The sequence below is a fragment of the Pezoporus flaviventris genome, unplaced genomic scaffold (assembly GCF_033815535.1).
Source record: "Pezoporus flaviventris isolate CSIRO_AGI_PZ_B2104156 unplaced genomic scaffold, CSIRO_AGI_Pfla_v1 ptg000013l, whole genome shotgun sequence".
Classification (NCBI taxonomy): Eukaryota; Metazoa; Chordata; class Aves; order Psittaciformes; family Psittacidae; genus Pezoporus; species Pezoporus flaviventris.
The window spans coordinates 16,922,338-16,935,596 of NW_026892561.1; the positions used below are offsets into that span (position 1 = coordinate 16,922,338).

At 41.2% G+C, this 13,259-nt stretch overlaps 1 protein-coding gene across 13 annotated transcripts in view; it reads right to left on the reverse strand.

The window, feature by feature from the left end:
• The window catches only part of PRRC2C (proline rich coiled-coil 2C), a 78,867-nt gene that overhangs the window by 25,386 nt on the left and 40,222 nt on the right, over positions 1-13,259 (reverse strand). For 12 of the 13 annotated variants that reach the window (XM_061451876.1, XM_061451873.1, XM_061451874.1 and 9 more), the window contains exons 15-22: positions 12,591-12,804; positions 9,477-11,840; positions 8,020-8,228; positions 7,255-7,409; positions 6,450-6,789; positions 5,890-5,975; positions 4,753-4,941; positions 1,767-2,018 (exon numbers count right to left, since the gene is read on the reverse strand). In XM_061451876.1, the coding sequence (XP_061307860.1) occupies positions 1,767-2,018; positions 4,753-4,941; positions 5,890-5,975; positions 6,450-6,789; positions 7,255-7,409; positions 8,020-8,228; positions 9,477-11,840; positions 12,591-12,804 (3,809 nt within the window). The remainder of the gene's footprint in view (positions 1-1,766; positions 2,019-4,752; positions 4,942-5,889; positions 5,976-6,449; positions 6,790-7,254; positions 7,410-8,019; positions 8,229-9,476; positions 11,841-12,590; positions 12,805-13,259) is intronic. The other variant, XM_061451872.1, reaches the window with a different exon arrangement.

Genomic DNA, 13,259 nt, shown 5'->3' on the forward strand with positions numbered 1-13,259 from the left:
GCCTATTATTAAGTGATTCTATTAGCAACCACTTAATGAAGAAATTACTCGGAATTTTCATGCCCAGCACAAACTGGAAGATTTCCTTTCATTCTGGTCTTCCCTCCGGAAGACAGAAGCGTGGCACTTTGATACTGTGGCAGTTCTAAGGCCAGAAAGGCACAAAATCCAGACTTCCCTTTTGAAGATCTCATACATCAAAAACACAACTGCAGTGTGGAAATTACGCTGATTTCAGCAGAGCTACTGTATATCCAGTTAGCCTGGAGTAATCAACAAAGATATGTTTCCTATTCTGTACGTGACTTAGAAGAAGCATCTCCTCTGATCTTGAGCTCTGGTAACAGGAGCTTGAAAGACAGTGAGAAAGAACATGACACCTACAAAGAGCCCTGTTACCAAATATTTGAGCAAGCTGGTGTTGACAGCTCTACATTTCTGATCCTGCATCTAAGAGGGGCACTTTATCTGTTTCCGGTACCAATATAAACCCTTCACATCTACTTACAAGATGGAAACTATGGTGGAAGATGGGAAATCCCAGCACTGATTTTTTTTTACATATTTGCCATTCAACTCAAAAATCAAGTTTGCACCTACCACGTTGGACACAAGCATCTGCCTTAACACCTGCTCTGTAACACTTCACTGAGATAGCGTCGTCTGCTTGCATGACACCTTGGCAAAAGAAAATCCAAAACTGTCTTTCCTCCCCCCGCAATGACAAAGATAAATTGTAAGTGATGTGCATTTCAGACTCCTTTAACAATAAATGCAACTTCTGCAGAGGATCAGTTTTCCTAAATGGCATCAGGAAATTTCTGCTTAAGACTAGGAGAAGGAAGATTGAGACAGCATGCAGCAAACTCGAGCCTAAACTCACAAAACTGCTTTAAACGCACAAAAACCACATTTTTCTTTCGCCAAAGCAGGTGTAACTATTAACCAGTAGCTGGTCAAACTGCAGTTTCTTTACATTTGAGAGATGACAGCTACTAGTTCTTCTCAACACAATGGTGCTGCAGTGAAGGCAGACCCTGCACTGGTCTTCACGCAAAAAGGAGAGCACCTCTGTGGATGTTTTTATGCCAGTGCTATCAATGCACCACAGCTAAAAACTGAGCTGTAGAACAATGAATCCTGACAGCAAGTCACCATCTCACTGTTGAGCAGTCAGAGAAGGCAGGGTAGTTCCATGCAGACAACCGAGTCCTCAAATCCTGAAAGAGTTCTTCACAATATCCAAGACAACAGGAGCTGACATACAGACCTTTTAGGTAACCAAGCAAGCCTTATCCAACACTTTAACTTTAGAGATTTCTTTTTTTCACAGAACAGCACTTAATTCACAGCTTCAATTCACCCATGCACTCAGCCAATGATTGCACACACTACTCCAGTTCTGTGCTAAAATCAAGCACTCATCCTGCATATATCACATACATGTGAATTTACAGAATCTGCCTATACCAGGCTCCAGCACTACTCTCTGCAGCATGGCTCAGGACAGAGATTCCACATTCATAAGGCAGCAAAAAAAAGTTTTAAAACCTTCCAAGCTGATCTTTATACAGGGGCATGAAAACAGCATGTCTCTGTACCACTTCTGGCAAACTGTTTAATTCAAGCAGTACCACTATGTTTCACATCTGCTATTCAGTGGGCTCTGCTGTCCAGGAACCACCAGCACACAACCAGATGTAAACTACATCACTGTAGCAACACTTTATATATAGTGCTCAGTAATGTGGCTGTATTTTTCTTACCTTTGTGTTTGTTCCAAACTCTGGAGCAGACACAGATATCATCGTTCCTATTTCCGTGCTTAGTTCACTTGCTGCTTTGGTTTCCTTTGTAGTGACAGGCTCTGGACTTCTGACAGAGGTGGGAGATGGCTTCTCCTGTCCCTCAGGCTCTCCCTGTTGGGCATCCTTCACCTTCCTGTTCTTTAAAGAACGCTCTTTCCCAATAGGACCAGGTTTATATTCTTTGTTTTCTACTGGACTCAAGTCTGGAAGCTAAGTTAGTGTTAACTTGTCAGTTATTTCTCCCCCTCTGTGTCCTATTCCACAAGAATATTTTAACATGCTTAAAATAATTTTGACAAAACTTTTCTGAAGAATAAGCATTTTCTAACAGATAAATAATTTGAGGCTAAGTTAGCAATATGCATGAAATGCATTCATTTTTAACATTAAGAATCTAAACTCTTGTTTACAAACAATACATGTTTCATGTGAAGTGACAGACTTCGACTAAAGATCTAGTTAAAACCTACAGCAGAAAGCCAGCTTGACTCTCCTTAAAAGAGAAGCACAACAAAGTATAAAAGCCACAAGACTTCATATACATACAGGTTATTTAAATTTTCAGAGAATCACGATTTTGCAGGGCCCCAGGAAACTAGAACAGAAGACTCTAACTTCACTTAAAGATATCTTGATGTAAGGATGTTGGCAGCATTTTTTCCTAGGAACTGAGCTCTAAGGGGATAGCCAGGAAAAATAAAACACCTACACGCAAGTGTTGCCTGATATTGCAGAGACACCATGGCTGGAATAACTGCTGCAATTCAGTAGTTCCTTTTTGTACAGCTGAATTAAAGCAGAATGAAAGACCTCAGGGAACCTGAATGCTCTGCCACATCCTTTCTGGCTGAGACTAGTCAGCACTATTCACTACAGAGCAGCTCAAAAATTCCTTAAAGGCAGTCCTTAAAATCTCATTCCTTTGACGGTGGAAAAAGCAAAGCTACTGGTATTGTCTCTAGAAATACAATGAGCTGCTTCAGGAGTTAGATGAAGACTCTTTACAATACAGTGTCTTTGGGCTTTGGGGAGGTTGGATTTTCCCTGGAGGTATTTGGTACTCTCAGGAGGTCAGCAGAGACTAGCTTTCTGAGGGAAAGAAGAAACCAACAATAAAAGCAGATGCCTGAGCTCTGTGATGCAGCCATCAGGAATATTAGACCCACCTCAACCCAAGTATTTTTTGCTCTAACAATTTATAGAGGCAGAAATCTCTCCAGACACTAAGGTCATACTTGGAAAGGTAAATAGTTTTGTTTCACGTATGGTCCTCTTACATTGCCTGTATTAGTTCAACACTCCTGCAGTCTCAAACATAAATTTGTATTTAGGCTTCATAGTGAACAATATCACAATGAGGGTGCTGGGTGTGTAGGAACTGTTTGTTGGGCTTTTTTTCTCGTCAGCAAGACAGTTAAAGGATTACAGCCCTCTCATTCAGAAGAGTACACACAAATATTAAACCCCAATGAATTTACCATTTAGTCACACATTTGTCTTTCAACAAGATCTACACGAGTCTTTAATAGCTATAATGAAGAAGAAAAGAGGAACTCAGTGTAAACTCTATATATATTTAAATTCAGGGCTCAGCATCTTTAAGTGATTTCATAGGGGCAGTTTTAAGCATGTTGCTAGTATACCTGAGGTATGGGGTTTTAATGTGCTGGGTTACTACAATTCACCAGCAGTATTAAATACTGCCTATTTCCCTGCAGTATCAGTTTTATATTTTGCAATAAAAACCATGCACTGCAACATACCCACCGAGTGCCTGATGCAGTAGAAGTTAAATTCATTCTGTACGTGACTGCACTTTCAGATTACAGTTTTTTTTTTTTAGGGGAAAAAAGCCCAAACCAATCCAAACACAACCAACAAAAGAAACACCCGGTCTTCCAGAAAACTAAAGAAAGGGCTTTAATTACATCAGGACTGCTGCCAAATCTCAGACATTGAGAAGGATTGAAATAGCTAGTTCTTTAAGTCACCAGCCAAGTGCATCTGCTGTAACCATCTCTTTCTGGGAGTAAGAAGCTGGTGCTGTGTACTAGCAATGCATAGATAAATATGCACTGGAGGTGGAAATAACAGGAAAATACATTTCATTAACCTGAAAGATCACCAAGTGTAATCTAAATGACAGGAGGTGAAAGCATTACTCCTTATGAGTGCAACGGAAATACAAGATGACGATAACGATCAAATGGAGTGCCTAAATCTCTGAAGGGCAAGTGACTTTTTTTTTAGGTTGAGATAAATTTGATTAACTATTTAGTCTTCCTAGATTAGCTGCAAAAAAATTAATTAATTATCCAGACATTGGCATTAGAATTTGAGACTTCAAATTAGTTGCCCCCACATTCTTCCCTTTCCTCAAAACACTACTTTCCTGTAACTTGATGTTTTACTCATCTTGGTAACCTGGCTACAAAACTAAGCAGGGCCCCGTGCGTCATTTGGAGGAGGATGAGGCTGGCATGGTGGCAGGAAGAAACAGAGAAAACTGTGTAGATGTAGCCAGGGCAGAAAACTGCTTCAAAACTGCTCTCAAAGCCCGAATGTAGTAAACTCAAGAAAACACCAAAAATCCCAAACTACAAAACAAAACTGTAACACTCCACCACATCCAGTCTCCCAACAAAGCTACTGCACATCTGTACTCCCATCCCTGCTCTAGCCATGTCCTTTTCTCCAAACACAGAATCAATGGACAAACTCTGCTAGGCGAGGATATTGTTTACTTACACCTGCTTCTTGAACTGAATTCCCCGTCTTCTTTCCAAGAACCAACTTGTTGATTGTTTTAGGAAATATAAAAGGGAAATGCAATTTTTATCAGTTTAGTCCTAACTGAAGGAGTACTCTATTCCATTATTTGTAACCTCTTTTCGCCTGAACTTCTTGAAGTTTAAAAGTTTGTACCAAAGATTGGACCTTTTACCTTTTGTGCTTTGATGGGTCCAGCCCGAGGCTGTTTCTGTCTTTGCTCTTTTGGCTCTGGTAGCTTATCAGTGGACTTCTCAGAAAGTACAGGGACAACTTCATTGTCACTGCCACTGGAAGCTGGGGCTCCAAACTGAATAGTTTCTATACCAAGATCAACTCCACCTTCTTGCCCAGGCTTTGTTCCCTAGTTAAAAAGTAAACATTAAACATATTTTAAAAGTTTTCTAGATCAGTACAATGCCAGTGGTTCAGAAAAGAGCACCAAATATGCCCAGTCAAAAACCACTAAAAGGGTACTTTTATCTTCTGCCAGCAAAAGTATTATTTGTAATTGCAACACATCTGCATGAGTAAACAATCTATGAATGTATAATTCCTCCTCCTCAAGTTCCTACTGTTCATACAAGCTCAAATGTAAGAAAAAAGAAGCAATGAAGAAATACGTAAACAAGATCAAGCTAATGAACTGATAGAGAAGGGGGAGAGGGACAAATGCCATATTAAAATGTCCAGATTCAGGTTCACAACATTCTCCTGAAAAATCAAGAATTAATGTTCAAGAGGAACAATAAGAAATTGAAGGTTTCCAGATCTCCTTATGCAGTTAAAATGGTCTCCCCTAAGAGTTATGTCACATTCTTACTGTCTAAAACAAAGTCAAGACCTAAAAAGCCCAACAAAACCACAGGACTTCAAATGTAAATTTAGGGCTATGCAAATTCCATAGGATAAGTAGGGCTAACACAGAAAGAAAGCATCTACTGCTTCTTGTACCACTGACTTAAGAAGGGATACAAAAGCATTTAGTTCCTGTTTCCATCTACATTACTGAACTGCACACAAGTGTTCACATGCAAACTAAGCAGTATTTTTACTTAAAAAATGCACTGAATAACACCTATCAACAGAACGTGTGAATGGCTAAGTTTTCATTACAGAGAAATGTTTTTCTATGCTGCAGTCACAAAAGCACTAGCCTGTATCCTGCATTTCTGTACTATCTTCCAACTTCACGGAATTCTACACTTATTAGTTAAGTGCATGTCTGAATAAAGGGATAATCTGTACCCACTTCTAATGAGACGTAACTGTGGTAAACTTCATATACAGCTACTCTTCTCTTCATTCTTACCTCTGGAGATGTAGCTGAACCAAAAGATGTCAAAGGCTTGTTCCAAGCACTGACGGAAGGTGGCTGAGGTGGGCTAATGGGTCCCACTGACAATTAAGAAAAGAGAGGATTAACCCCGCCCTCAATGTTGCTAAATGCTTTTGACTGAAGTTATCAATTGACTGAGAATTAAATTATAGATGTGTTTATTAATAAGCTTTGGTGAAGAAACTGTTAACCTATTTAGCAGTTAACAATATGCTACCTATTTAGCTATTTCCAAGTGGGGCAGTCATCATGTTTAGAAATATGACCAAGCCTAATAAAACAGATTTCCGAAAGTAGTGACAGTTGCTCATTCATAGTGAACAAAGAAAATAATGTAAACCACTGAGTAATATTGTACCGCAAAAATCTCCTTTCAGAGGTATTCATAGGTTACAACACTGCACTTGGGAATGCTGCCATGTATTCCCTGCACACAATACAGGTAGAAATGAGACATCAACAGAGAGAGCTGGCAATCAGCAATCTCTAACTACAGTGCTTGCCCTATCCCAAATCTGAAAGACACCACTTACATTTTTTGGAGAGGTCATTTAGAACTGCTGAGGGAGGCACCTTGTTTTCCCATAATTCAGCTCCCAGACCATTGTGAGCCTGAGTGTTTTGAAGAACTTTGCCTGACACTGTGTACTCTGTGCTGGCTGTTCCTCCTGCAGCCTGGTTTGGTGGCTGAACAGAAGCTGGTGGCTGACCCGGAGTCTGCGTTGTACACGGAGGCTGTGCCTGAGCTTGTGCCTGAGCTTGTGCCTGCTGTGCAGCTGCGGCTGCTGCCTGTTGCTGCTTTTTGGCAAATCTGGGTGGGAGCTTGGAATTCTGACCTCGGCCTTTTTCACTTGATCCTTTCTTGGTCCACACCTGTAAGCAGAAGCCAATTTTATTCTTACAGCTGATAACTCTGTACAGACAACCAACTGTACATTGTGTCATAGCAAAAAGCAAACTAATTAACCCTGGCTTAAAGAACTTTATTTTTTTAGGGGTATTTAATCACAGGAGCAATGATTTCTCTTCCATTTTCCTCTTGGAACCAACCAATATACAAGCAATAGTACAAATCTTTATCACAGTATGAAAAATAGTGTTTTCAGTTTGCCAGTTTCACCTGCCTGGCAGTGCCCAATCAGGAAGCACAGAACACAAAGATGACTAAGTAAAACTTAATATTATTTACTAATTCTGAACAACTTCATATTAATACAGGTATCCGATTATATTTTATAAGTTGAAAATACAATTTCTTTGGAAGGAAGATACTGCACACTTCACAACATTCCCAGTACCGCAAGGTGCTCTTCCCCACTATAAATGCTGGTCTTATACCTGCACTGTTTGTTCTTCCTTCTTTCTACGCTCTTCATCTTGCAGGCGTTTTTGTTGCTTCTTAGACACCACTTCTGTGAAACCATCATCATTCAAGTTAGATTGGGAGTCTTCAACTACTGTCACTTCAGGGTGATCATCAATGATCACAACACCTACAGAAATATAAGTAAAGGTATAGATGCTGCTGTTTTAACGGCTTCAGATGCAGCGCACCAAGCCAAAATCTGCTTTAGAGTGGAAGCTATTTCCCCGCAGATATTGGTCCTGATTAGAGGTAAGCTTCTGCTTGCCAGAATGCTTTGATGTTGAGCTTGAAGACGAGGAGTTAATCCTTAAGAACTGAAAACTGGAGGTTCCTACACAAGACTCTCCATGAAGTAAGAACTAAAACATAATAATGAACAGCCTTCCTCACATATTAGCTATAAGGGATATCAGTGATATCCACTGCCTTTGTTTATGAAGGTTAAGCAAATTAAGAATGTGGTGGAAAACGGTACGAATGATAGAGTTAAGATCAGGTGATAGAACAAAATTGTTCTTATCTTTATTGTTCATAAAAATACACAATGAGATTTGCCACTTCAGAGGCACACACATTAATTAGATAATGACAAAGGTACCAATACTCAAGTACATAATTATTTTGGTATTAAAAAAAAAAAAAAAAATCACTTTCCTGTAAGTTTTCAAACATCTAGTTCTGTATGCAGCAAATCTAGCAGGATTACAAATTCTTGTTAGGATATTACCAATACATACTTGCGTAATTATTAAGATCAAATTGAGACAAGGCATCCACTTTTTCCTTAGGCTTCTTTGGACCAGCCTTAGGTTCTTCTCTCTTTTTGCTAGTTGCATCCTTGGTGCTCTTTTGGCCTGCAGCAGTAACACCTCCATCCTCTTGATGCAAAGAGTTGCTGTTGGTGGGATCGACACTAGGCACAGTTGCTGTCTGCTCTTCAAAGGGCCTACATTAGAAAAAATGTGACAAAATGATCAGCCACAGAGAACACTCAGGAAGAAGCTAATAACCTAATGCAGATCCTACTGTAGGGCTTTGCCTACTGTGCAATTTCTTAGTAGGCTCCAAGCTTTCTACTTTCAGCTCTTCAGTGGGAAGCAGCTTAACAGCAAAAGCTGTTCTGGGGATGTATCAAAGCCCTGCTGCCAAAAGGAATCACAGGAAAAAAACCCAAAACATGATCTGAAGGTCACCTCTGGCTTGGTCTATGCAATTAGAGGTACCAAAGCTCAACAAGGATGCAGTTCAGTATACTTCAACTGCAGTAAATCCATGAAAAAAAAAAAAAAATACAAAAAAACCCCGACCCAAACCAAACCAAAAAACAACAAAACTAAATCAAACCCCAAGCTAACTAGAAGCATACAGTATGCAATGTGAGCAAATATAAACAAGGCACAATATACTTACTCCACAGGCTCACTTCCCAAAAGCTATGTGAATCCACAAGTCAGATTTTCAGCATTCTGTCTTTGTTGTGGAACCCGTAATACCCACTTTTTGCTTTAACATCTCCATTAGGTGACTAGCCAAAGGAACTCTTAATAGATTTAATTTGGAGATAAAAGCACTGATCACAAGTTTTTAAGCTCAGGCAAAACCTGAATTTAAGACTACAGCAACCTACACACACAGGATTCTTTGAGTACAGTGTAGACATTCAATGGAAAAAGTTCTTGTCCTGCTTCCCACTTACCAGACTACCATGCAGTGTGGCATGAAAACAGTGGGCAAATAGTAGCATTAGATAATTACCAGGTGTCAGTCAAATTTAGCACATAGTAAAACCAAGTTCAGTCTCAATGGCAAGCATTTCTCAATATGTCTGTTTATGTTGAGTGATCTTAAAGGCAATGCAGCAGTTTATGTATCAACTGCCAAACCACACATTACTATTCTAGCTTGCATCCAAATCTTGAAAAACATAGCTCAACTTAAGCAGCACTTCAATGCAGATTTTTAATTAGGCATTTTTAAACACTGTGCATACAAGAATACTCTGCTCTTAGCTCCATGTTCCAAGTGTCTGCATACAAAAATAACCAAAAAAAGCCCAAGAGTACACAGCCACAGATGCATGTGTTTCTTACTCTTTTCTGTCGTTCTACTAATCTAAGATTACACTTATGATTTTGGGTCACAAGCGGACAACAGAAGACCCTGACCATGTATGCTAACAGAAGTTTGTGCTCACCCTCTCTTCCCACTTCTGGGTGGAGGACCACTCCGCCTTTCACTCCTAGGCCCTGAGAAGTTCCTCCCTGGTTTAGCTGGCCCATTGTTGCCACGTCGGTTTTGACGGTCTATTCCAGGCCGCTGACTAGAGAAACTTCTCTTGGCTATTTCCCTTTTTGGAGCTCCAGCATTTTCTCCTGCCTTTGCAGCCACCTGTGCTGCTGCATCTGCTGTTTTCTTCTCGTCCCTCTCCCGCCTCTCATTGAAGTCACTGCTTTCTGAGGCTGTTTCCCATTCTTCATTTGCCTGGTCTGAAGAATTCTGGTTGGACAAGTCTGGTGTCTTACTTTCCGACACATCCAGAGCAGTGGTAGTGGGTTCATTAACTGTATTACTAACTGTTGCACCTGCTGATGTGCTGGTTACTGTCTCATTTACCTTTGATGCAGCCTCTCTTTCTTTTAGGCGCCTAAAGCGTGGCGGCTTATCTTGCCTTGGAGGCCGAGCAGGTCTTTGTCTTCGTGGTCTTTCTCTATTTGGATCAAACTTTCTCTCAAATTTTGGAGGTCTTTTATCAACTGGTATAGGACCATAATGTTCATTTCTTCTTGGAGGCTCCCCATCTTCTGGTTTAATGATCTCTGTCTGCCTAGGGTTCCACTGACTGTCTCTGTAGGCTGGTCTCCTTATTGTGGATGGACGTGGAGGACGCCCACCAGGATCCCTACCACCACGTCTATACATTCCCCCTCTGCCTCGTCTAGAAGGCTCTCCTTTAGGAAGAAATCCTGGTTTGGGTTTGTTATCATCATCTCTAATGTATGTTTTTTCTAGAGATCTGTTGTCTACTCTGATACTGTTTTCAGGTTTGAACGACAGAACCTTTGGAGGCTTCTTACCATCATTTCTGTCTTCTCTTTTTGGGTGCTTGCCTTTGATTAGACTGTCTTTGTCTGAAAGCAGTGTATCACTTGCACTTTCATGAACTTCGCTGTCAGAATCCGTCTCTGAACCATGCTGTCGCCGCCGTTTCGGAATTACTTCAAAGTCAGAACTCTCACTGCGAGTTTCACTCTCTTCTCTTTGCCTAACAGGCCCTGAAGGCACATGGTCTGATCTAGGCTTAGGATCTCTGTAGTGTGGGTACTCTCTATTATGGCCTCTACTGCCCCGACCACGTCCTCCATAAGAACCCCTGTAGCTACGACCTCTAGAATAATATTCCCCACGACCTCTGCCTCTGTATCCCTGATCTGGGAACCAGTCTCTATCCCTAGCCTCTTTCCAGTATGTCCTAGGTGGCAAGCCAGGCTCTCTTTTTACTGGTCTGGTTTCTAAGCGTGGTTTTTCTAAACCCTCTTTGCTAACCACCTTCTCAGTCTGCTTTTCTTCCTTCACTGCAGCAGCTGGCTGCTGAACATGTGGCTGCTGCTGTGCTGCTGGCTGAGCTGGTGGCTGCTGCTGTACTGCAGGGGGAAGCTGTGGAGCAGCAGGCTGGGCGGCTGGTAGCTGCTGCGGGACTGGAGGTGTGGGTGTCTGAACCAGTGCTTTAGCTGCAGTCTCAGCTTGACCCCTCTCTTGGCTTGTCAGGGTCACAGCAGTATCCTGGGTTGTCTTCTTAGCCAGAGGAGTGCCACTGGAGACAGATATCTCTGGCTCAGTCTGAAGCAGTGGCACTTGAGATGCTTCCTTTCTGTCACCTTTTTCAGGCTTGCTAGATTTCTCATTAGCTGTCTTTTCTCCCTCTTTCTCCTTCCTCTGCTCACGCTCCTCTCTCTGTTCACGCTCTTCCTTCATATCCCTAAGCACAGGTTTTTTAATAGGACCTGATCTTCTTACTGGTCTATCACCACCTTCATCTCTCCTGCCATAACCCGGCCTAGGACCCCATCTTGTTTCAGACTTAGGTTTGAAAGTTTTTTCAGGTTTTAGTCCTTCTAGCGTTCTACTATTGATCAGAATTTCTTTTTTTGGCTTAATCTCAAGTCTCTCAATTGTCTCCTTTGTCTCAAGAGGCCTGTTATTTAATTTAGGTATATTTGTTGCTGTTTCATTCCTCTGGTCTTCTGACTTTAGAGAGTGACTTGAACCATGGGAAATGCTTCTCTTTAGTGACGAGTGACTTTCCCCTACAGGCACCAGTTCTTCTGGAGAGCTACGTGTAACTTTCTCCTTTACTCCTTCAAAATTAACTGCTGTGTTAGGTGTGTCAGTTTGGAGAGGTTGTACATCTTCCAAAGGCCTGCTTGGGAACTTTTGTACCTCCATCTCTCCTGATTCTCTGAAAAAATCTGTCTTTGGATGCGAGTCCAACTGGTTGTGTTCTACAGGATAAGCAGTGGCAGGGACAGCAACTCGTTCTTGCTCCAAGTGTGCCTCAGACCTAAGCAGCAAACAATTAAGAACATTAGGGTGAAGGAAAAAATTCTACTCACGTTTACTGAAATAAATCTTCTGTTTCAATGAAGGATTAATGTCAGCCCTAGAAAATAACAGGTATTAATTTTCATAGTGGCTGCCAGTTGTAGGGGTCAATTCTGTACTGATTAAGAGTTCAGTGCCACATGCACAATCAGCTATGCAAGTCTCTTAAGTGTTAACAGCCATATGTGCAATTTTAAATGGAGGCCCAAAGTTGGCAGGTGAATATCACAAGTATTACTCAGACAGCAGTACAGAAAAGAAAATTCAAGGTACTTTAAAGATGTAGAGGAAGCCTTCCTGACCACTCATCACGCAACAAACGTCAAAAGTAACTGTCTTGCTTAAATTCATTTGTATTTAACACACCACTTTTGAAACTAATATACATCAGACAGAAGTTCTCTGGTACAGGGAGGATGCAGGGCAGACGTAGAACAGGACAACATTGTAGAATTGTTCTACAAAACTGAAAATTCAAAATATCATGGGGTAAATTGTCTTTATACACCCTACTACAGAGCAGGCATATCTTCTGTTTTATACAACAGCGCCAAGAACACTGCATCGCCAGTCACAACTCCTTTTGGGCCGAGAACAGCTATAACCCAGTAAGTTTAAACTGTGTTTTGCAACCTAAGTTACACAGCCAAGTGCGTAAATATGTATGTCTTGGAGAAGCGACATGCAGGACTACATAACCTGGGCTTACCTCAAATTGTCAGGCTCTTCTAACACTTTGGGAGGAGAGCTAGACTGCTGAGGTTCTGCATGGGGATATGGGTCTGACCCCCACATCATGCGGGGCTCTGACAAAGGAACAGTGTGCTCTCTTGCTGAGCGAGCTATATGTTCAAATGAATCTGAACTAGTTGCTGATCCCTCTATCTGGTCTCTTCTCATCAGTGGTTTCGGAGGCATAATTCCTGTGACAGATTTAAGTTCAAAAATCAAAACACATTTAACATTAGCAAAGAAATCTACCTGAAGACAGACAAAGCGTATCAGAAGGTACTGAAAAACACTATTCTCTCTCCTCCATCTCCTTTCTTTCCACTGTTGAAACAAAATGTTTATTTAGTGCCAGGTGACCTCTGAATTACTAAATCATATTCACTACTAGTACCCTATGTGCCAAAAGGAAAAGCTGTCTGCTTCTACTATAAGGGAAAGAACCAGGTCTGTAAACTTGTACACTTGTAGATGACCTTTCTGCTGTAAAATCTGAATGGCAAAAGGCAACATGAGCATACACACACATGCTTTTTTGTACTGTAGGCCCTTTTTTTTTTTGGTGGTGGGGGAAGAGGAAGGAAGGGGGTGTAGCATTTTTAAAGAAATTCAACAATTTTCACTGTCTTTGCTTAACCTGCCACTTCCT